The sequence below is a fragment of the Geotrypetes seraphini genome, chromosome 2, assembly GCF_902459505.1.
Source record: "Geotrypetes seraphini chromosome 2, aGeoSer1.1, whole genome shotgun sequence".
NCBI lineage: Eukaryota > Metazoa > Chordata > Amphibia > Gymnophiona > Dermophiidae > Geotrypetes > Geotrypetes seraphini.
Window position 1 is genome coordinate 90126739 of NC_047085.1, and position 24028 is coordinate 90150766.

The 24028-nt window shown below is 43.9% G+C and overlaps 1 protein-coding gene across 2 annotated transcripts in view; it reads left to right on the top strand.

Annotated features, from left to right (window-relative positions):
• The window catches only part of TPD52 (tumor protein D52), an 86798-nt gene that overhangs the window by 58156 nt on the left and 4614 nt on the right, over positions 1-24028 (top strand). Inside the window, exons 4-6 of one of the 2 annotated variants that reach the window (XM_033933287.1) lie at positions 625-726; positions 21382-21423; positions 22073-22121. In XM_033933287.1, coding sequence (XP_033789178.1) covers positions 625-726; positions 21382-21423; positions 22073-22121 — 193 coding nt within the window. The remainder of the gene's footprint in view (positions 1-624; positions 727-21381; positions 21424-22072; positions 22122-24028) is intronic. The other variant, XM_033933288.1, reaches the window with a different exon arrangement.

Sequence of the window (24028 nt, forward strand, 5' to 3'; positions counted from 1 at the left end):
TAAGAACTGCCATCTCCGGATCAGACCTTCGGTCCATCAAGTCCGGCGATCCGCACACGCGGAGGCCCAGCCAGGTGTACACCTGGCGTAATTTTAGTCACCTATATCTCTCTATGCCTCTCGTAAGGAGATGTGCATCTAGTTTGCTTTTAAATCCTAGAACGGTGGATCCGCAATAACCTCCTCTGGGAGACCATTCCAGGTGTCCACCACTCGTTGGGTGAAGCAGAACTTCCTGATATTTGTCCCCCCTTAGCTTCAGTCCATGTTCTCTTGTCCGTGTCGCATTGGACATTGTAAATAATTTTTTTTTTCCTGCTCTATTTTGTCGATTCCTTTCAGTATTTTGAAAGTCTCGATCATATCCCCTCGCAGTCTCCTTTTCTCAAGGGAGAACAATCCCAGTCTCTTAAGTCGTTCCTCGTATTCCAAGTTCTCCAAACCTTTTATTATGTGTGTAACGATATATAAACCGTTTAGGTTTAGTAAAATAAAAATAAGTAGTAGTCTACTTTTTAATCAGTCCTCATATTTTCTTTATTTTAGTTATAATGAATATATGACACGTTTTCTCCATTTTAATCTATTTTTGAGCTATCTTTATTTATCTTTTTGTTCTCTTAGATACCGGAAGACATCTGAAACACTCACTCAAGCTGGACAGAAGGCGTCTGCTGCCTTTTCATCAGTGGGCTCTGTGATTACCAAAAAACTGGAGGATGTGAAGTATGTTTTCCCCTGTAGTACATTCAGGATCCAGTGCATGCCATTTTGCTTTTTGGTCATCTATAATCATGGCGGTCAGGGTAGATAAGAAAGATCCACCAAGCCATGGGGCGCATCATGCTGCCCTTTTAAGTAAGTCTCAGCATAGAGACCAAAAAAGAAAGGATAGATTCTGAAAATAATCTTTACCCTATGTGCAATTTTATACAGTGACTGCCTAGTCTATATGTTTGCTCTCATTAGATCTCTTCTGCTTTAGGAGAGTATAGGAAGTAATTACAACTATTACCACTATCATTTCTAGGGCACTATCAGATGTACGCAGTGCAGTACAAATCACAAAGGAGACAGTCCCTGCTTGAATGATCTCACAATCTAATCAATCAAGACAGATGAACAGGATACCAAGGATAAGGGTTACAGTTAGTGGGGATGGTTAAACTGCTGGCTAGGGAGGTGAGCAGAGGGCAGTGGAGTTGAAAGCGCTCTTGAAAAGGTGGATTTTCAGCCTACTTTTGAACAAGGGAAGGGGCCTAATGCAAGGACTCAGGTAGTCAATTTTAGACATATGGGGCAGCAAGGTATGAAATCTGAAATTGGCAGTGGAGGAGAAGGGTACAGAAAAATGCTGCTTATCTGAGGAACGGAGTTATCGGGGAGGCATGTCAGGAGAGAGGAGAGATACTGAGGGGCTGCAGAATGAACACACTTGTAGTTTAATAATAGGAGTTTGAACTGTATTTGAGAGCAAATATGAATCGTAACAGTGAAGTGGAGAGGCGGGAGCGGCTAGCGTAACCGTACCTCTGCATGCTGACAAAAAGGGCAGCTAGCCCATTGGGGTTGCCATCTCTATTTTTGGGGCCTGGAAATAGTGACCGTTCTGCACATAAGGACGTAAATGTCCCGCAGCCCAAGAAACACAATGCAAAGTCATCTCAGGGTGATTCAATTCAGTGCTCCCTAGTTAAGATGTCTGCTCTGACTTTCTGAAATTTTTGTGGAAAGCCTTTCTTGAAAGCTGGGCTTCTCCTGCGTAGTTCCTCTGTGCCTCAGTTTTGTTCCCATGTGGCAGTGTCTCCCAAGACATGTCTTCTACGCAGTCTGTCACAGTTCAGGACGTGGGAGACCTCTGCCCAGAGATACTGATGATGATGATCATTTTGCTGATTCTTTATATTCGGGGGATGCTCCTCATGTGGCAGGGGTCCCAGGACTGTATTCAAGCTCTTTAGATCATGCTTTGGCTCTTGAATCAGGGGACAATACCACGGTTTTGAATTTAAGTATGCAGCCTTGCTGGATCTTATTTCAGCTAGCTTCTTCTACTTTCTCCTCCCTTATGTGTGGAGTGAGAGTGCAGTCTTCAGCATTTCCTTGGCATCCTGATATTAACCTCTTCATCTTGGTGCAGTGAGACTTTCCGGAAGGAACTCCCAGGGTTGTAAGATCTATGTCCTGGCTGTATCCTATGGCACAGGGGTGTCAGCAGCTTTTTAGTCAGCATAAAGTGGATTTCCTGGTTGCACAGGTCACTAGGCACATCTCCCTTCTCGGCGAAGGAGGAGTGGTGCCTAAGGACATGCAGGACTGCTGAATGGATGTAGTTCTCTGGAGGCTTTTTGGGAGCAAATCTTCCTCGGCGGCATCCTTTGTCACACGCGCTTGTCTGTCCAGACTGCGCACTTAGAGGAGAGTGAGGGTGATGAACTCCTCCTCAACTTCTTTTATCTGGGGTAGATTATGTAGTTGACACCCTATATGACATTTATGTCTTGGGTAAAGCGTCAGCTTATTTGATTTTTGTGCACAGAATGCTCTGGATAAGACAATGGGCTGATTCCACCTCTAAAGCCACTCTTGCTAGACTCCCTTTTAAGGGGCAATTATTTGGTAAAGGCCTAGCTGATCTCATGAATTCTGTGGTGAACTGTCGCCCCAAGTCCCTGCCTGTTAGTAGATTCAGAACCTCTAGTAGCATTGGCTTAGCTACCTTACCTGAGGAAGACAGTGAGGATAACCCCTCCTCAGGAGAAGATTTATTTAGGTGATTTCCCCGAAGACTAAGACTTCCCAAATGAGGAAGGTTTGATTAAGGGCGAAGTGAAAATCGAGATGCCCGTAGAAGACTTCACTGGGTTCGGAGTGGAGGTCGAGGCTGGAATCAAGGTATCCATGCCACCAAAAAGCTTGTGTACCTGAAGTCTACAATGTTTCAGGGCTCGAGGCTGAAGCGAAGCACAGCGGGCACAAGACACGGTCAGGTCCTAAACACTGTACACACCATTTGTATGGGTCAATAAAGGAGATCGCACGCTGGCACTGGCTATACTTCTTGAAGCCTGTAACTGGTCATAGCAGGCTGAAGCTGCGGGGTAGGCCCCGCCGTGACACGAACAAAAAGGAAACTTAAATTTTTTTTTTTTTTTGAAATGAAACGTGCAAATAAACACAGCGACCTTGTAAAGAAATACATGAGCTGTGGTGAGAGAAGGCCCGAGTAGAACTAAGTCTGGCGCAGAGAGTCGAAACGAGTGGCTTCTCAGCTCCGCGGAGAACTGAGGAGATGCGCGCCCTATGTCGAGTGGGAAAGCACTCGCGCATGTGTGGTGCAGCAGTCGTGAATTTTCTAAAGTTTTACAAACAAGTCTGCTTGCGAGGCTGTCTGCATCGGGGCTCCGTGGATGATGACCCCCACATGTGAGAATATGCTGCCTGCTTCTCCTGGGATAATGGGAAATTTACTTAAACAAATCAACTGTTCTGTCAAACAGAACAACATTTGAACACTGAACCAACAAGTATCAGCCAACAGAAGCATCAAAGGAGCTCTGGTAGCACCTCTGTAGACAACAAAACATATTATACAGTATTCTTCAGGGCCCAAAGGGCTGACTGGCATCCAACAAACTTCTTGGAGAAGCATAAACAGAATGAGACAGTAGGCAGGCAAAGGAAGGACAGGGCGGGAGTCTAGAATGACACACCTATCTAGTGGAAAAGTTGGTATCAAGGTAAGGACAATCTCTTTTTCCAGTGCAATAAGTGTGTCATTCTAGACAAGCGGGACATACCAAAGCAGTCCCAGGAATTTAGGGCAGGCTGACTGTGCCAGCCCACAACATAGAGGAACCAAATGCAGAGTTCTCCCTTGCCGCAATGTCCACTCTGTAAAACTTTGCAAATGTGTGGAGAGTGGACCAAGTTGCAGCTCTACAAATCTCCTCTGGAGAGGCTGCCCTAGCTTCCACCCACAACAAAGCTACACTTCTAAGTCAAATACGCCTTCACAGAAACAGGAGACTGCTTCCCACAGACAATGTAGGCTGACGAAATGACCATGTTTAATTGAATGAGTCAGCACAAAAAGATGGTCAGAGAGCCTCTAGATAGTGAAGAAGCACTCTTCTCATGTCTAAATTCTTCAAAATGCGGTCCTATTTACTAGAACCTATAGGTTGGAAGACAGGCAAACAGACCTCCTGTTAACATGAAATACTGAAACCAGAAAAGAAGGAACAGTGTGTGTGTGTAAGGATATTCCAATCTCTAAAATTCTAAGGAAAGGCTCTCTACAAGAAAAAGTTCAGAGCTCCGCCGCTCTGAGGTCACAGCTACCAGAAAAAAGCATCTTTAGCGTAAAGTCCAGAAGGGACGCTTCTTCCATAGGCTCAAATGGAGCTTTGGTGAGGCCTTTGAGAACCACATTAAGGTCACATAAAGGGAATGGTGGCTTAATCTGTAGTCTAATGCAGAGAGCACCTTTAAGAAATCTGGTGATGTCTGGATGAGACTCTAGCATAGGTCTACCATCCTGAGCTCTGAAACAAGCGAGCCCAGAGACTTGGATCCGAAGCAAAGCCACGGTGAAGCCCTTGTCAAGGCCCACTTGGAGAAAAGCCAACACTACTAAACTGGAGCTGAAAAAGGCTCCACACGTTCTTGGGTGCACCAGTACTGGAAAGTCCTCCATGCCTTAGCATAGGCAGAAACTGTAGTAAACTTCTTAGACTTGAGAAGGGTGGCAATGACTACATCTGAATACTCTTTGAGTTCTATTGTCTCACGTTCAATAGCCATACCATAAGAGCAAAGTGATCTGGATCCTCCATGCAAACCGGACCCTGTGAAAGAAGGTCTGGATACATCTGCAACCAGAGGCCATGGCCTGTTTGAAGACGCATCAGGATCTGTGTACCAAGGTCTGCGAGGCCAATCTGGAGCCAACAGAATGACTGTGCTGTGATCTTGGGTATAGAAATGTGAATCTGAGAATCATCAGCATATAGGTGATACTTGAAGCCATGTGAGGAGATCAGGTCACCAAGGGAAGAGGTGTAGAGAGAGAAGAGGTCCTAAGACAGAACCGTGGGATACACTAACTGTTAGTGGGATAGCAGCAGAGGATGACCCACCAGCGCATACACTAAAGGTGCAATGGGAGAGATAGAAGGTAAACTAGGATAGGACAGATTCATGGAATCCAAGTGAGGACAGTGTATCGAGGAGTAAGCAGTGATTAACAGTATCGGAAGCAGCAGACAGGTCAAGAAGGATGAGGATTGAGTAAAGGCCCTTGGATCTGGACAGGAACAGATCACTGCAGACTTTAGTAAGGGCAGTCTTGGTGGAGTGTAGAGGGCAAAAGCCAGATTGTAGAGGATTGCATCGGTTGAGATGAAAGGAAGTCAATCAATGATGGAAGACGGCACGCTTGAGTAGCTTGGATAGGAACAGAAGGGAGACACGTATAGTTGGAGCAACAGGTGGGGTTCAGCAAGGGTTTTTTTCCAAATATGGCTTAGACACCACATGTTTGAAGGCATTGGGAACAGTTGCAGTGGAAATGGATAGGTTGAGGATATGACAGCAGAGTTAACAGTATTTGAGATGGGGTCAAGTAGAAGCGTGGAAATGAGTCAGAGGGTTTAAACAATACACTGCCAGTTTCACTTTATGCTTTGTACCATTAGGATCTGCAAGATTTTTTTTTCAATTAGTTTACTGGTATGCTTTTTTGCTAATACATTTGTATTACTGTTTTTGTAGCTGTAAGTACAACTGCAATATGAAATTTTGTCATGTTAACATTTAATTGCCATTCTAACCAGTGAGACATTTTCATCACCTATGAGTAATTTGTAATTGTGTACTTTTTTAATGTTTGCATTTGATGCTTTATGGAGACATATTTTTGTTTTTGGTGGGGTGTTTTTGTTTTGTTGGTTTATTTATTTTTTTTTTTTTTTTGCATTCTCATGCAAAGGGCCTGATTTTATTATTATGTTCAGCTATAACTGGCATTTAACTATTAAAAATAATAATAATAAAAAAAGCAAACCACTAAACACCTCTTAAGAAGCAAAGTGACTGATACCTTTAAAATATGTCCTGTTTTGAGTTTAGAATGGGATTAGTCTATTTCTAAAACTGCTCAAATTATTCACAAAGTAAAGACAGCCCTTACTTTCCTATACATAATCTGGTCCTGGTAAAGCAGCTTCTTTTACACCTGAAATGACAGCTTTGTTCATATATATTTTGTGCTATAATTAGAGCATAATAACCTCTTAGGTTATATCAAAAGATATAATGCATTTGCATTAGCTATCAGTGATAATGAAGTCAGTCCAGCTTTTTTTTGTCTTAAGTGCAGCCTTTCATTTCTATATTTTTATTTTTAAGGTTGCTTATTAGATGTAGCTTTTTGCTTCATTTGTATCATTTTTCATTTTTGGATTATTGAATTGTTAAATTTATTGGAACTTCCTTTTTTTTAAAACTGCTTACTCTGGCTTCCTGTAGATTGCAGGCCATTTCACACTCTGTTAGGTAAGGTAGTATCCAAAAAACGTTTTGTGAAACCATTTTCACTAACCATTTTCACAAACCATTTTCACTTATATATTACCATTCTTCTGGAGGTCAAATAAATCCTTCTTACTATGAGGAGCATTTTTTTCATTATGCATTTGCTTCAAATCTGTATCCAAGTCCTTGGGTAGATGTCTCCATGGTTTTTAGCTCTGATTTATATAATAAAATTGGGAATTGATTTAGGACTTTTAAACAGGAAGCCAACATTTTAAAATCACAGACCAGCATGTAAACACATTGGCCCGGATTCTGTAAACTGTGTCCCAATTGTAGGCAGCTGTAGGCGTCCGACAGCTGTCTAATCAGCCAATCGGGACGCACGTTCAAAAAAAAAAAAAATGCTCCCCAGGCAGGCCGTCTATGTTGAAGGCGCCACTGGGACCCTAGGAAGGCCCGCCAGCCAGCCAAGTCTAGGTGGTAGTCTTAGGCGGCCCTATGTGTATCCCTAGTAGAGCAGGAGACACTTACAATGTAGGCAAGCAAAATGCTGGCCGACATTGTAAGTAGATGCGGCCGCTATACTTAATTGCGGCAAAGGATCTCCCTGCCGCAATTAGTATAGTGGCCGCCAGTCTCCCCCCATCCCCCTAAATGAACGAGGCAGGAGGGATGCCCAATCCCTCCTGCCGAAAGACCCCCCTACCCACCCCTGTGATCGCTGGCAGGAGGGTGCCCAAACCCCTCCTGCCGATAGGCCCCCCACCCTTTCCCAAAAATCACCGGCAGGAGGGTGCCCAGTAACGTACATGGTTATACTCGGTTTGTAAAATCGTGTATAATGCGCGCGTTATATGCGTGAAAATACGGTAACCCTCCTGAATTTGCCTGCACAAAAATAAGCCTAGCTGCAGTATTCCGTAAAAGTTGGAGTTTTCTTTGCAGTTTCAAAGGTGCTGTATTGTGGAACAAATATTGATTGGGCTATAACCCCAAAACTTTCCTTACTCAGAGATGACTTAGTACTTCTTAACTGATGTAATTTGAATAAGAAATGTTTAATTAAGAGGTTTATCTGGAATTCATTAATTTAGAGTCCAGAATATCCACGATGACTATGCATGAAAGATTGTCATACATTATCACTCTATGCAGTGTTCTCCCCAGAAATTTTTTCCAGCCGGGTGGCACAAAAAAGTAGCTGGGTGGGGCGGGATGGGGAAATTTGGTAGTGCAAATTTGGTGCTATGCAAATTACCCCTCCCTGCTTATGGTGAAGGAGTAGGAGCGGGGAAAAGGGTTGGCGCACAGCCTGGAACGCTATGAAAATTACCCCTCCCTGCTCACGGTGAAGGAGTAGGGCAGGGTTGTCCAACCTTTTGGCTTCCCTGGGCTGCATTAGACAAAAAAAATTTTCTGGGGCCACACAAACTCTAACACTAGCTGATGAGAAAAAAAAAAGGATGAGCAGGTCTCATATTTGCAATCACTAATATAGAAGATGTACGTATCTACTATAATAAAATCCTAAGCGCACATGCGCACTTCAAACTTTGTGATCCCTGTGTCCGTGATCCGTAGATCCATGCCAGTAGAACGAGCCTGTGGTGGCGGAGTTTGTGACCACGGATGCAAGGAGGCGGAGAACATGCCGGTGACTCCCCCCTCCTGCCCTCACTCACTCTAACATGGTAGTAAATCTATTCATTCGCGTCTGCCCTCCTCTTCAAAGCAGCCTGCTGAGGATCACCAGCTGGCTGTAGTGAACCTCGGTAGCACGTTCCCTCTGATGCGATCCCGTCCCTCCTCTGACGTAAGGGATCGTGTCAGAGGGAACATGCTACCGAGGTGGAGAGCAGCCTGTGAGGTTCGCTACAGCCGGCCGACGATCCTCTGCAGGCTGCTTTGAAGAGGGCAGACGCGAATTAGACTACTGTCTTAGAGACTAGTCTAATAATAAACCTTCATTAAAGGGACACTGTGGAGAGGAACGAAAAAAGCAGTAATGCTTACCGTGACTGAGTGATCCTCCACGTGCACCACTGACAGTGGAAGCAGCCACTGGCTTCTGCATCCCCATTCTGATGAGCAGGGATGCGCACTCCTGGTTTTCCCATTCACATCTATTACAGCTATGGTGAGCCTCTTCAGAGGTGAGCCTCTTCAGAGGTGAGCCTCATCAGAGTGGGGATGCTACATCAGCTGTCATCGACGCACGTGGAGGATCATTCAGTCAGGGTAAATATTACTGCTTTTTTAGGCCTCCCACTTTGAGCTTAGGCTCCCTCAAAATGAACATATCCCCTGCTGTAGTTAGTAGGGATCCCCAAGCTTCACCAACTGACGGCCACCTCTTCCCCTCCAACTTCCCAAGTTCTGGAGCTGGCAGCAATATTCCAAAGTTGCTGCCTTCCCTCCTCCCTGCCCCCCCCCCACCTTGGCTTTCATGCATGCATGAAAGCAGTGGCAGCTTGAGGATATTGCCATTGGCTGCAAAGCTTGGAGATTTTGGGTTGTCAGACTGGAGGAAGATGTTTTCAGGTGGCAGGGCTTGGGGATCCCCAATAGCTCTAGTATTTGTAAATTGCACCCAGGCGGAGAGAAACTTTGGTGCCCATCCACTAATTTTGGGCTCCAGTCCCTCTCCTAAAACAGCTGTATATGACTATGCCACTGAATACAAAAATAATTGTGATGCACATATCCCAGTTAATAAATTCAAAATAAAACAATTTTTTCAACCTTGTTGTCTGGATACGTTGTTTTTCCATCATCTTGGTCCCAGTTTCTCTTTCTGTTTTTGTCCATATTCAACTAATTCTTTTTCCAATGCCTGCTGTTCTTCATCTTCTCTCGGTCCCTAGCTCTCCCATTTCCCATCTTACTCCTTTCCCAACCTTCTGTTTCTTTCTATCTACTTCTCACTCATCTTGTCATCTCCGTTTTGACCTCATCCACATGGCTCACCACTTTTAGAATCCCCTCCCTCTTTCCACTGGTCAGGCTATAACTCCCTGTCCCTTTCTTTCCATCCCCTTTCTTATCCCAGATCTTATCCCTCCTGTCCTCCCGTAGGTCCATCTATCCCCATGGTCCAACATTTTGATCTCTCTCGTTTCTGTTTTTCTTCTTCCCTCCCCTTTTGATGCTGAACAATGAAATGGAGGAAAAAAAAGAGAATGCTGCATCTCTCTGCCTTCCATCCACAGGCCTAAAATTTCTCCCTACCTCCCTTTTATCTCCAGATCCAACTTCTCTCCCTTTCTCTTCCCAACTGCCCCCCACCCCATCTCTCCCCATGTCTGCCTGCCTCCAGCCCTCTGGTCCACCATTTCTCCCTCTCTCTTGCCAACAGTTCTCCCTTCAAGTATCTATTTCCCTTTTCCTCCACACCACCCCAGGTCCAACTTCTCTCCCTTCAGACCATTGCCCACCATCTCTCTCTGTCTTCCCGTTTCTGGCCCCATAAGCTCTCCCCCCACGCCCAATCTGGCACTTCTTTTAATACCCTCCCCCTTTGTACTTTTAAAAAAATAACCCTGTCCAGGAGGCTTCCTTGGCCCAGCATGTTCTCCCCCTCCTCTCCAAGACAATGCATCTCTACCTCACTCCTCTCCCACCACCATGTCCAATAATTCTCTCTCTCTCCCTCCTTTCTCTAGTTCTCCTCTTTCTTCGTCTCTCCGTGTGAACCATCTCTTTCCCTCTCTGACACCCAATTCTCCCTTACTGTTCCCTCCCTCCCTCCATTCTTCAATCCTATGGTACATGCGCACTCCCTCCTTCCTTCATCATTTGTCCAAAGTGCTCCCTCCCTCTCGAGTCCCAACACGACCTTCTCCCTCCCTCCCTTCTGTGCCTCCCTCCAGCAGTTATTTACCTTCTGGTCGGCTCCCATGCTACAATCGTTTTTCTGGTGAAAGCTGCGGGTGGTGATGGCTGGCTCCTCAAACGATCCATGGCTGTGCTGGAAGCATTTATTTTATGGCCGTCGGCGATCCGCGCCTGTGCTGGAAACATTCCCTCCCTTCTGTGCCACCCTCTGGCGGGTAGTTTTCTGGCCCGCTCCCTTGCTGCAGTCGTTTGCAGGTGTCGTTGGCTCCTCGCACACGATTCATGGCTGATTCGGAAGCCTTCTCTCTGACATCGTGATATCAGAGGGAACGCTTCTGACACAGCCGCAGATTACGCACGAGGAGCCGATGAGGCCTGCGGACATCTGCAGCAAGGGAGCTGGCCAGAAAACTACCCACGGGAGGGAGAAGCTGGGCCGCACAAAACTCCTTGTTCGGCCGCGGGTTGGACACCCCTGGAGTAGGGGCAGGGAAGAGGATTGATGTGCGGCTTAGATGCGGAGCTCCCGGCTAAAACACGCTAGGAAGAACACTGCAGTACTGTCATTCCAGGTTCAAGCATTAATTCTATGAATGGAGCTTCTCTGAAGAGCTCCTGCAACTCCTGATCACTCATGGCCTCCAGTGCATCCATACTGCTGTGGTAGAGTGCAGTTGGGCATTTTTTGGCATATGCCAGCCCCTCTTTGCCATGAACAAGCTTGGTTATATCTGCTGCAAGGTGTTTCTGAGGCCCTAGCTTCTCTGGCTTTTTCTTGTGTATGTCCATGATGTGCACAATCTCTGGAAAAGGCAAAAAAGTGAAAAGTTTCAAAAGTCTTTCTACACAGGAGTCCTGTTGTCGGACAAAGAACTGGCAGACATCTTGCCTTGTTACGCTCTGGATGAACTCATAGCTGTCATTATGTTGCCCAGCTGGTCGGAGCCACCAATCTGGATCCGGCAGTCATAGTGCTGGTGTAAGAAGTAGAAGTCATAGGCCTGGAACATCTGATAAGACAAATTCAACTAGGCTCATGCCCTCTGGGCTCTATAGGTGAGACTGCACACTATGCCAGCTCAGCAGCGTGCCCATGCGAAAATGGCGACCCATCGAGGCCAGAAACTCCAAGGCTCTACGTTCCTCATACCAGGCGGAGTTCAGGATACTCAGGCTGCCTCACACCTTTTCCCTCTGCCCTCCAACCCAGCTAGCAATAGTTCCCCTTAACAGTATCCACGATATCCTGTTTGTGTCTAGATTGTAAGCTCTTTGAGAAGGGACTGTCTTTCTGAGTCTCTACAGCGCTGCATATGTCTGATAGCGCTATAGACATAGTTAATCATTGTAGCAGTTTTTCAACGTAATTACATTTAGATTAGATCCTTTTTTTTAAATTGCAGCTGAAGTTCAGATTCGCAACGTGACTTTGTACATGGCTCGCTGCTCCTGTGCTCTTTTTGATCCCCCAACTCGCCCTTCTCGGACTCTCTTAGGCTGCTACCTGGCCGACGGTCTCCAACCCCCGCCGTGCCCTCCCTGCATTGAGCTGCACTCTGCCGCAGTGACTCCGGAGCCCAGCGGCTCACTGGCCCGGTGTGGCTCGCGGCCACCATGGCCACCAAGATGTCGGACTCCCGGCTGGAGACTGAGATTGAGCGCTGCCGCTGCGAGTGCCAGTGGGAGCGTATCCCCGAGCTCGTCAAGCAGCTTTCGGCCAAGCTCATCACTAACGGTACAGAGCGGGCCTGGGCCTAGTCAAGCCGCGAAGCCTCGGACTTTCTTGCCAGGCAGACCCGGGGAGGGAGTGTTAATGGAAGCACCCATTCACTTCTGAATATTTATGACAGGGGGGAAGGACAGACAGGGCTTCAGCAATGGGAACTTTACAAAGTAAATCTGCAGGGGGAGTTTGGGTCAGGGCAGATATGTCAGCAGAACATAACACAAAGAATAGCTTTCCTGTAGGGTTATGGCCACTACATGACTAGATTTCCCCGTTGACGCACACGTCACAAACTCTCACGCAGCCCACACATGTTCTGCACCAGTTGCTCAAGTGAAAATGGCTCACGTACACCTATCTGTCCACTGGGGTCTCCGATGTGTGCGGTGACCTGCGCGCTGAAACTACAGGAACGCCAGTATAGCTGGCAAGTGGCCCACGTGTAAGGAGTCGGCTGTGGGATCAAAACCACAGTCTGTGCGCCGCTCTGCAGTAGAAAAAAAATCAGGCTGAGGTGGGAGTCAAATGTTGAACTTCCAGCTCTTCAGACTGTGCCTGGGGAATCCCCAAGCCGGTGAGAGGGTGTTTAAAAAAAAAAAAAAATTGAGCAGCAGGATTTGCGGTCATCTAAATTAGTCAGGTGGAGCGCCCTGCTAAAAGGCTCTAGGGAGAACACTGCTATGCAAATATACCTCTCACTTAAATTAACCTTATTGTGGGGTCTTGAAGACTGAAGCTGGCTATTCCTATACTTTATAAGGTCAACTGAGAGTTTGGGAAAAGGCCATATACTGTAAGACACACTTTTTGGCTTGTGAGCTACTTGTAAAATGACCAAGTCAAAATTATTTACCAAAAGTAAAAATTTTAAAAACACAAAGCACACTGTATGCACAGAAAATGTTAATTATCATTTATATTTGGGGTTTTTTTTCAAAGAGATCAAGGCAGATGAATTTAAAATATGCAATTTTCACCTCAGTAACAACTATACAAAAATAGACAAATATACCCCCTCCTTTTTTACTAAACCACGATAGCAGTTTTTAGCACAGGGAGCTGCGCTGAATGCCTCATGCTGCTCTCGACGCTTATAGGCTCCCTGCGCTAAAATCCACTACTGCGGTTTAGTAAAAGGGGGCCATAGTGCAAAATATAGACAGCAGATATAAATTCTCAAAATGGACACATTTTGATCACTAAATTAAAAATAAAATAATTTTTCCTACCTTTGTTGTCTGGTGATTTCATGAATCTCTGGTTGCACTTTCTTCTTCTGACTGTGCATGCAATATTTCTTCCCTCCTTTCTGCCTCCTGCATGCTTCGTCTCCTCCAGACCTCATTCCATTCCCCAACCAACATCTTTGTCCTTCCATGAGTCCAACTTTTTCTTCTCTCCCTGCCTGCCCCCTGCCACACTCCATTCCCTCCCCCTTTTCCTTCTTTTCTCCCTGCCCCCCTTTTCTTACTTTCTTTCTCTCCATCTTTCTTTCTGTTTCCATACCCCCCTTTCATTCTTTCTGTCTCCCTGTTCTTCCTCCCTATCTTTCTGTCTCCCCGTTCTGCCTCCCTTTCTTTGCCTTTTTTTTTCCTCCCCAAGTCATCACCCGGGCTGTGGTCTGGAAACAGGCCTCCAAGCCACTGCCAATATCTGGGAACAGGCCCCCAATCCACTGCTGACGTTGCCGCCGAGTTCTCCCTGATTCCCGACGCCGCAATAGGCCAGCAGCCTTCCCCCGACGTCAATTCTGACGTCGGGGGGGGGGGGGGGGAAGGCTGGCTTGCCTGGCACTTCTGCAGTCACTGCTGGCCTGTTGTGGCGTTGGGGAACAGAGATAATGCAAAGTCAACACGTTGCCTTTGGGATCAACTGGTCGATCGCGATCGACCTTTTGGACACCCCTGCTGTAAGAGGTATAGAAAATAATTGAGAATGGAACCATAAAGTCTTAAGTTGATATGAGTAACTTCACTTGTTTGGATCTTGGATTTGATTGTAGGGTTTCTGTATCATAATTTAGGGTTAGGAATACCATACCATACCGATTCTTGTATCCCGTAAATGTCAACTAGGCATCATTGCGGCTTATATAATATTAGAAATGATACAGAGGTGTATACTACATGTACATAAATACGTTACAACAGAGTTGTGTGTGGAGTTTTGCATACACTAAAATTTTGAGCTTGTTTGCGTTTCATCTTGTGATGTTGCTTGATTTTCTTGTTGAGCTCAATAAAATATATTTGGACATAAATACGTTACAACAGATCAGTGTAGTGAAGAGAATAGATGTGTTTTCAGTGCCTTCCTGAATTGGAAGTGTGTAGTAAGTCATCATAGGCTGCTTGGGAGTTCATTCCAGACTTTGGGTCCTTGGAATTCAAAGGTGGGGAGGGTAGTGGTAGCTTCCAGCTTTGAGTTGTCCTCGACTCATTAAAGGACTGTAAGACTGGGATGGCAGAAGTGAGACCAGCTGAGTTTTTTCCATATATAGCTTTATGGACCATACATGCAATTCTAAACTGAACCATGCTTTTAACCGGTAGCCAGTGCAATTCCTTAAGCAGTGGACTTGCTCTCTCATATTTGGTTTTGCGAAGGATGAGCCTTGCTGCTGTATTTTGGAGTACCGGCAGTTTCTTAAGGTCTTTTTCTGCAATGCGGCAGTAGAGGGAGTTATAGTAGTCCAAGTAGGGGAGGAGGACTGCTTGGGCCACTGTCCTAAAGTTTTTTGGGCTTAGGGCTGACCTGATTGTTCTCAGTGTCTTAATCGAAAGAAGACCACCTTGACTGGTGAGCTCACTTGATCTCTCATTGTCAGTTCTGAGTTGAGTATTACCCCGAGCACCCTTGATGTTCTGCTTATAGGTATCTGCTTGCCCGTGTTCAAGGTGGTGTGCTTTGGCTGCCAAATCAGAGCACCTTTGTTTTCTGTTTGTTCAATTTGAGGAAGCACTAGTGAGAACATGAGTTTGTCTTCTATTAGTGTAGTAATGTACTGAATTGTGTCTGGTACAGAGTTTTTAGCCACACAGAAGGTAGAGGTCGTCTGCATAGAAGACGGTGTAAACATTGGGGTTGGCGGCATGTTGACTCAAGGCACTTACATAGATATTGAATAGGGATGGTGAGAGAAGGGAGCCTTGAGGGACACCACAGGATGCCTTCCATGGTTGCGATTTCTTTTGGCCTTTCCTAACTTTGTAGGTTCTTTTGGAATGCTACAAGGAGATAGGAGTTTGTCCTCAATAGGGTGGATTTAATTTAAATCAAATTGATTTAAATCACTAGTCAGAAAGACTTGATTTAAATCATGCCTATGATGTTATGAATGGATTAATGGAATTCATTTACCCCCAAATTTAAACACTGCCTGAATAAACAGCCTCATGCTGTATAATTATAATGAATAACTTTTGAACTATAATATATCAAATAGAAAACTATCTTTATTTAGATAAGAGTTTACCTAAAAAGAGCATTTTATTAAAAAATTGTGATTTAAATTAAAAAAAGAAAAAAGATTTGTTTTAAATCATTGATTTTTATCCACCCTGGTCCTCAGACTTACGGCCTCATTTACAAAGCTGCGCGGAAACAGCCCCAAAGCCCTATAATTCTCTATGGTCTTCGGGGCTGTTTGCGCAGAGCATCCGCTAACGCGGCTTTGTAAAAGAGGCCATTTATGTCCTCATAAGTTGTGTTCTGAGGGGGAGCTATTGTTTTTGAGGTACTTGGCCAAGGTTACTGGCTGTGATTGGGCTAATTTGCGAGTATTATGCCCAGAGTAGAGGCAAGTGAGGGCTTATGATTTGTAGCCCAATGGCAGAGATACTAAGGGCTCCTTTTACTAAGCCGCGTTAGGGCTTTAACGCATGGAATAGTGTGTGCTAAATTGCCGCATGCTATACCTTAGCATTGAGCTGGCGTTAGTTCTAGCCGCATAGTGGGTTTAGCGCGTGCTAAAATGCTGCGTTTGCTAAAAACGCTAACACAGCTTAGTAAAAGGAGCCCTAAGGGAGAATCATCCCAAAGAGTGAGATTTACCACAACAGAGAGTGAGACTGGAGGCCAAAGAGTAATATTTTTCAGATGATGTATCCAGGGTATAGAGAATTGCTTATGAACAAACTTATGCAGACTAATTTTTATTATCGGACCTCAAACACCCAAGACACTACTTTTTTATATTTTTGTGTCCTTACTGGGGTGATGTGTTCATCATCGGTCTGATTTTGTAGTGCAGGCAAGACCCAAATTCATTAATATAATGCTATAATTAAACCATTTAGAAGTGCACTTAGCTTGTGGTCCGACGAAATAAGAGAGGAGCGGGGAGAACAGTAATCGGACCCATAAGTTATACAAGATACCAATGAATTTATGAAGAGTATCAGTCCCTGATGAAACTTTGCCAGTGAAACGGCTGGGTAGCTGTTGTGCCACAAGCTAAGTGCTCTTCTAAATGGTTTAATTATAGTATTATATTAATGCATTTGGGTCTTGCCTGCACTACAAACTCAGACCGATGATGAACACATCACCCCAGTAAGGACACAAAAATATAAAAAAGTAGTGTCTTGGGTGTTTGAGGTCTGATAATAAAAATTAGTCTGCATAAGTTTGTTCATAAACAATTGTCTGTTTGAATTAAGTTGAACAAACTGTTTTTCCATTGTTCATTTGGAATATCCAAGGTATATACATCAGTGGTTCCCAAACATTTTCTGTTCATGGCTCCTTAATGTTTCAAAATTTTTCCACTGCTCCCCAAGCCAAATGATAGTTCTGTAATCTAATACATACCTGATAGTTGTTAGCTTGAGACCACTATTAATTAAAAAAATTAAAATAACGTAATATAAAGATTATCACAATAATCTTGAATTTATTTTAAAAAATTCAACAACGAATATAAAAAAAATAATCACAAAAAAATTAATAGAACGATTCATTTTTTTTTTTGGGGGGGGGAGTTGGCAAGATGGCATTCTAAGCAGTAGCAGTGTTGAGAGCTCCCGTTCTAACAGCAACTGTTTTTTGAATACCACTCTGGCAAATAATTATTTCGATGCCTAAAAGAAGGGGAAAAAGAGGGGTTTTCGGACGGCAAGTTCTCGCTGAGCCCACAAGGATCGCACATGCCCCCAAAGCCCAGGAAAACATTGGCAGAGCAAACGATGCAGGAGGGCTTGCCGAATACATTGAGCACGGCACGTACTGAAACGGACCCAGAAGTGATTTCATCGATGCCGACTCTGGGATAGGAGCCGTTGCACTTTGGGAGCTTTGAACCTGTGGGAACCAGTGGTGGGGAGGGCGAGGGAGCCCAGAGTAGAGAGCTGCACGGGGATCCCGTGGGGACGCCCCCTAGGGTCGCGGGGATCCCGTGGGGACGCCTCCGAGGGTCGCGGGGATCCCGTGGGGACGCCTCCGAGGGTCGCGGGGTTCCTGCGGGGTTGGATCGCAGCGGGGTTGGTCGAGCCGCGAGGGTAGTCTCCTTCTCCTTACCTGCCCTGTCGCAGCACACATCCGAACGGAAATCTTCCCGATGTCAGCGCTGACGTCGGAGGGAGGGCTTAAGCAAAGTGCCTCGAGATTACCAATGAATTTTGCGTATTGGATCACCTTTTTTATTCTGATCAGTCATGCCATGAACAGGAAGCTGGCATCTAAGCCTCAATTTCCAGATGGATAAAAATGCCATTTCTTCATGTGGGCAGAGACTCGGGTGGTTTCACCCAAGAAAATCTATAGAGCAGCTACTTGATCTACCCCTCATACCTTTACCAGGTTCTACAGTGTGGACTTAGCAACTAGGAAAGACGCAGCTTTCGGGTCCTCTGTTTGGAAGGCAGGCTCAGCCGGCCCGCCCTAGACTATGGGGACTGCTTTGGTACATCCCTAGCATTCAAGTCCACTAGACACAATGCACTAGAAAGAAAGATTAGGTTCTAACCTTGATAATCTTCTTTCTTGTAGATGTCTAGTGGTCCTGAAGCCCTACCCTGTCAGTGAGCTTTACCTACCTTCTGCTGTGTTTAAATTTGGAGAATTTTTTGTCTCTCAGATGGACTGAGAGGATAGATTTAAAAAGAAAAGGAAAAATGCTCAAGAAAGTAAAAGCCTGATTTAAGACTGCTTGATTGGACATGCTAGTAACTACAAGCTCTAAATAAGATGGCGTGCTAGTTGCACACAGTTTTTGTATCTATTTTGTTCAGTTACTTGCATGTTATAATGTTGTTTCCAACAGTGACCAGCCCAGGTCCCAAGTATCTAGATAGATCCCAAGTAGTAAGACAGATTTTATGCTGCTTATTCTAGGAATATGCAATGGATTTCTCCACTCATGATCTCCAGCTTCGCTTTGGACACCAGTTTTTTCACCGCTTCTACCAATATCTTACCAGCGCTTCACCAAGAGTGTCCATGCGTACTGTATCAGACATCCAAGACAGACGCTTGATAAAGGCACAGATGCTGAAACACTGCCAGTGTGGAGTCTATGAGCCCTTGTGGCGTATTTATCAATAAAGTGACTTTTGAACTATACACCCTTAGCTGATTACTTGACATCTTATTCTCACGACTCCTATTGCCGTGTGTGCTTCCTTTGTCGTTGAGGCCTCTTCTTGGCTTCTGATCCAGTTTCTCCAAGCTATCTCAAATTCATCAGCTGCTGAAGTACCATGTATACTCAAATATAAACAGATATTTTTAGGCCAAAAAAATGGCCCAAAAATGAGGGTCTCTTTATATTCAGGTCAGCGCTGACTCGTCTCCCTCCTGAACCTATTGCAGGCCTCTACTGGGCCTGCCGTAAGACCTGGGGTCTAGTGGTGGGCTGGGACAGAAGGGATCCCTCCCGCCTCTTGTCTTGGCCGACTCTAAGAACTTTTACCTCCGTCCTACCTCCCTTGCGTAACTTTTGAATCCCTGGGAAACTAATATGGTATTTTCTTATCAGCGTAATCTGAATTTGAAAGATCAACTGTGTCCAGCATCTGTTTGGACAAGAGAGGGTTCAGAGAGGGAGGAATCGGGAATGCATCGGAGTTGTGGACACTGTTCTGCTTATATGCTAATGTTGGAAACTTCTGAATTCATTGATGTATGGACAAGAAGAAAATTGAAATTGAACTATCAGACTTCTTATTTCTCTACCAATGTGATTTATGCTTTGATATGTCCCTGCAAGAAGTTATACATTGATCAGACTTCCAGGCAATTTAGAACTAGACTGGTTGAACACAGGCACTGTATCTGTGAGGAAGGCAATTGAACCTTTGGTGGACCATTGTGAAGAACAGGGGCATATTTTTGCAGATTTTAAATGTGTGGTTCTTGAACAGATCAATGCTATTTGAGCGCAAAGGAGATATTAGAAATAAATTGAGAAGGAAGGAACAACGTTGGATTTTTACCTTACACACCCCTATACCGATGGGTTTAAATTTTTCAATCGAGTGGAAGGCGTTCCTGTGAAAGGCTGTCTCTCTACTGTTTGCTGTAATTGGCTGAGAGGTGGGGCCAGGTACTGAAGTCATGCTGTTCTGAATGTGCAAAAAGGACGCTAAGGGTCAGCCCTCCGGTGTGGAGCAGAGGGGTGTGTTGTCTCTTTTGTTTCCCCTGACAACGTTTGTGTGCAAAATGGGGTACGCCCATCGGGATTTGAAAATTCAGTGTGGGTGAGTCTCTTGGTGCCACAACGAGAGAGAAGTGCTTCTGCCACTAGTGCTTGAGTGCAGGATTTAGTGGACATGTCTGCAGTGCTGGAGAGTAGAACGGATGCTGGGAACAGCATCTTTCAGTTAAGTTTTGTTTTTCAATCTGTTTGGTCTGGTTGTTTTTTTTGTGTGTTGTTTTTTTTAAATTGTTCTGTTTTTGTATATTTTTGCTTGTTTTTTGGATATTGACATTAGGGAAATTATAGATGGAACTGAAATATATTGAACTGCATAGTATCGAATGTATCCTATGTTCTGTGCCCCTATATGAAGATTTACACCAGTGGTGGGGATATCTGCTGTATGCAGTTTTTATGACCGATTCCCATGCTGATTGGACATGTTAGAAATTTGAATTTTGCACCAAAATATTATTTCCATTATAGTTTCCAGGAGTTTGTGGGGATGGACCGTTAATAAAATTGATGTGTGGAGTTTTTTTCTAGGATTAGTGTGTTCCCTCTTGATTATTGTGGCTTTGCCTCTTTAAGAGGTGCGCTGTGAGCACTGAGGTCTTTTTTTTTCTTTTTTTTTTCTCTACATTATTAAAATTGTTGGAGCAGATTATTTCCCACATCTCCTGAAGAGTAGTATGTTGTATTATGTATATTGAGTTAATTCCTACTCTTGCCCTGTTGTGATTGTTCTGGGGATACTTGAGCACCCATCTAAAAGTTGCTTCTAAGCAACATACAGACTGAAGTACTGTTATAGGAGTGGCTATTAAAGGAATACTTGCAAGCACTTACCAGAATTTTTAAAACTGAATTGAGGGGAGGGAGGCAGACAATTTCTCCAAGCTGCATTGATTTGATGCTGATATGTGATATCGCCCACTGCCTATGGACAACTTCTGTTATAGATAAGCTATTTTGCTGAATTTTCTAGTAGAATATAGTATGGCGACTTTAATAAATTGAATACTATTTTGCCGATCTGTGTTTAGTTGCTAAGCCCACCTTGCAGCAGTAAGCATTTTTTCTCACCTTTTTAAACAACTTCCTACCCTGTAGGTTTAGAATTATAGGTAGTGGAATGGTGATATGGTGCTACTTCTTTTGGGGTTTTTAATTCACAGTTGTGGTTTAACTGTTGGCTACAGTTAATCAAGTTTTACTATACAACAGCTTCTTCTCTTGTTTGGCTAATAACCTTTGTATAGCATGCTTTGATTGGATTCAGCTATGTGCACTGTTGATGTAGGTAACCATTATTTTGCTACCTAGAAAGTGTGATCTTCATTATTCTAACCTAGGCAGTGAGAATCCTCCTTGGTCCTTCAGGGCTGCAACCCAGTTGGGTTTTCAGAATTTCCCCAATCATATGCATGAGATCTGTTTGCATGCACTGCTTCCATTGTATGCAGAGAGATCTCATGCATATTCATTGGGGAAATCCTGAAAATCTAAATAGGTTATGGCCCTCAGGGACTGATGTTGCCCACTCTGGCTATAACCACTTCCCAAGAAAATATTTCATATGGTTAGAACTTGTCTTTAATATGACTAATCTGTTGCTGTCTCTTTTTTTAATGCTGACCTGTAGTATACGCTCCATACAGCATTCAATTAGCATGCCTGCTATGAGGTAATGTATTTTATTGTTAAATTTAGCCATTGCATTCATGGAAAAAGTTTTTGAATTTTTTTGCCCCAATAATGAGAAGTTTGTTTCTAAGTAGATATTTTTCAGCATTGTAAATGTAACCCAAAATAGTCTTATTTGAAAATATTTTGAGGTGTAACATAAAGTAAGTCAAATTGTTTGATAAATAGATTTAGCCATACACAGGCTTTCTTCTGATTAATCACTCTGAATTGGTGATACATATATATATATATATGCCTACAAGACCATGATGTATGCATTTCAGGTATGATTAGCCTGGAGCTTACTTTTATAAATGTTGCTAGTTGATAACATTTATTTGCATTATGTTATACCAGGCTTTTACATGATTTCTGAAGAAATATTGACAATCTTCTGTACCATAACATTGTCATCTTTTTGTGCCACTTACACTGGTACAAACTCAGTGTGGGATTGTCTTTCTTCTTTTGCCTATATCTGATTTAAGAAAACAGTTACATTATCCAGAAGCATTGGTATTAGAACTCTTTCTTTCCTGCGTAGCACAACTGTAAGTGGCACTATAAACCTTCCATATAACCCTATACTGATAAAGGACATTAAACTTTTGTTCAGCTGACTCAGCATTCTTTCTCCTTTCTTCTAGAAATTCTCCCACTTTCAAGTCATTTGAAGAAAAGGTTGAGACTTTAAAGGTGAGTCTCTTAATAGTGGAGTGACCTGGACTTTGTGGCTTCATTTTCCATTGCTTTTTATAAAAACTCCAGAAGATCTCATGCCCTCTTTATATTTCCATCTGTTAAAGTCTGTAAAAGTAAAAAGAATAGCATGATCACACTTTCTATGATAAGGATTTTCAACAACTTATATCTTCATCCCACTCTTATCCACATTTTAGAAAACAATTAAAAACATTTCTTTTTTTTTTTTTAGGTTTATAGCTAATTAATCCCTCCATATGATGATCTCTTAATTGTACTCTATTAATCTTTTTGTAAACCGCACTGAACTTCACGGCTAAGCGGTCTAGAAATTCGATGTTATGTTACCTTAATATTTTTCAACAAGCTTTCAAGGACAGAGCCACCTTCAGATCAAGTATGAGCAAAAGATGACAATATCAGAATATACAGTACATGAGAAACATGAAAAGCTTTTCAATTAGGGTCTTAAAGGTCAAGGGAAAGATCTTCAGAAATTCTGTATTAGATTTATCGTTCCCATTTTGTGTGCTGGAGGTTTTTATTTTTTTTTTTTTGGGGGGGGGGGTATTTTTGTAATAGAAAGGCAAATAGGAAAATGTACAAAGAGGAAAGATACTGTTTACGTTCCAAAACTGAAACACTGTTGGCATAGCAAAAGCTAATGAATGTTTTCAGAGGAGAAGCAGGTATAATATTCTCAAATGTGGATGACGTTATTCACGGAACCTGGTATGGACGCAAACCAAGTGCACTGTCGCTATAAATTTTAACCAAAAATTCCAAAAACCCTTTAAAAAAATCTATTGTAAAAAATAAATAACCTAAGATACTAGAGTGTATTAGCTACAAAAATAAACACAACCAAAAAAGATTTAAGATTTAAAAAATTACCAATACATGCAGCTAATTAAAAACTGCCTTTATAGGTAAATAGTTTTATCCCAGGACAAGCAGGCAGCATGTTCTCACATGTGGGTGACGTCATCCACGGAGCCCCAATGTGGACAACCTTGTAAGAAGACTTGCTTGTAAACTTCAGAAAGTTCATGACTGCCGCACTGCGCATGCGTGAGTGCCTTCTCGCCCAACCTAAAGCGCGTCTCCTCAGTGTCTTCTCAGTTTTCCGCGGAGCTGAGAGGTCTCTATTCGACGCTCTGCGCTAGACTTAGTCTTTTTGTGCCTTCTCTCACTGCGGCTTGTGTATTGTTTTTCTTGCTGTGTTTTCTTTTTTGTGTCTTTTTCTTTCGTGTCACGGCGGGGCCTTCCCCGTGGCCTCAGCCTGCGGGCTTCGACATGGCCACGGCTATTTTCCCTTCTATGTCCTGACCGCTCACAGGTTTTAATAAGTATAGCTGTTGCCAACGCGCAATATCCCTCACTGACCCACATAGGTGGTGTGTTCAGTGTTTAGGGCCTGACCATCGTCCGGAGTTGTGTACTCGCTGTGCTACTCTTCAACCTCGAGCCATTAAACGTTGTTGAGTTCAGGTAGAAAAGATTTTCGACGGTATGGATACTCCAATCCCGGCTTCGACTTCGACCTCAAATCTGGTAAAATCTTCTACGGGGCTCCCAAGATCTACCTCATCCTTGGCCTTAATTAAACCTTCCTCGTTTGGAAAGTCCTCATCTTCGAGCAAATCTTCTCCTGAAGAGCAGCTCTCCTCACTGTCTCCCTCAGGTAGTTCAGCAGCCTCCTTCGGACATGCCATTCCCTCTCATTCTCAAGACTCTGGTCAAATTGAAGAACGATCATGCCACCATGATTCTAATCGCTTCTCGGTGGCTGAGACAACCCTGGTACTCCCTTCTACTTCAACTCAGCAGCAGGGAGCCATACCTCCTACCAGTTTTTCCTTCTCTGCTTACACAGAGTCAAGGATCTCTGCTTCATCCCA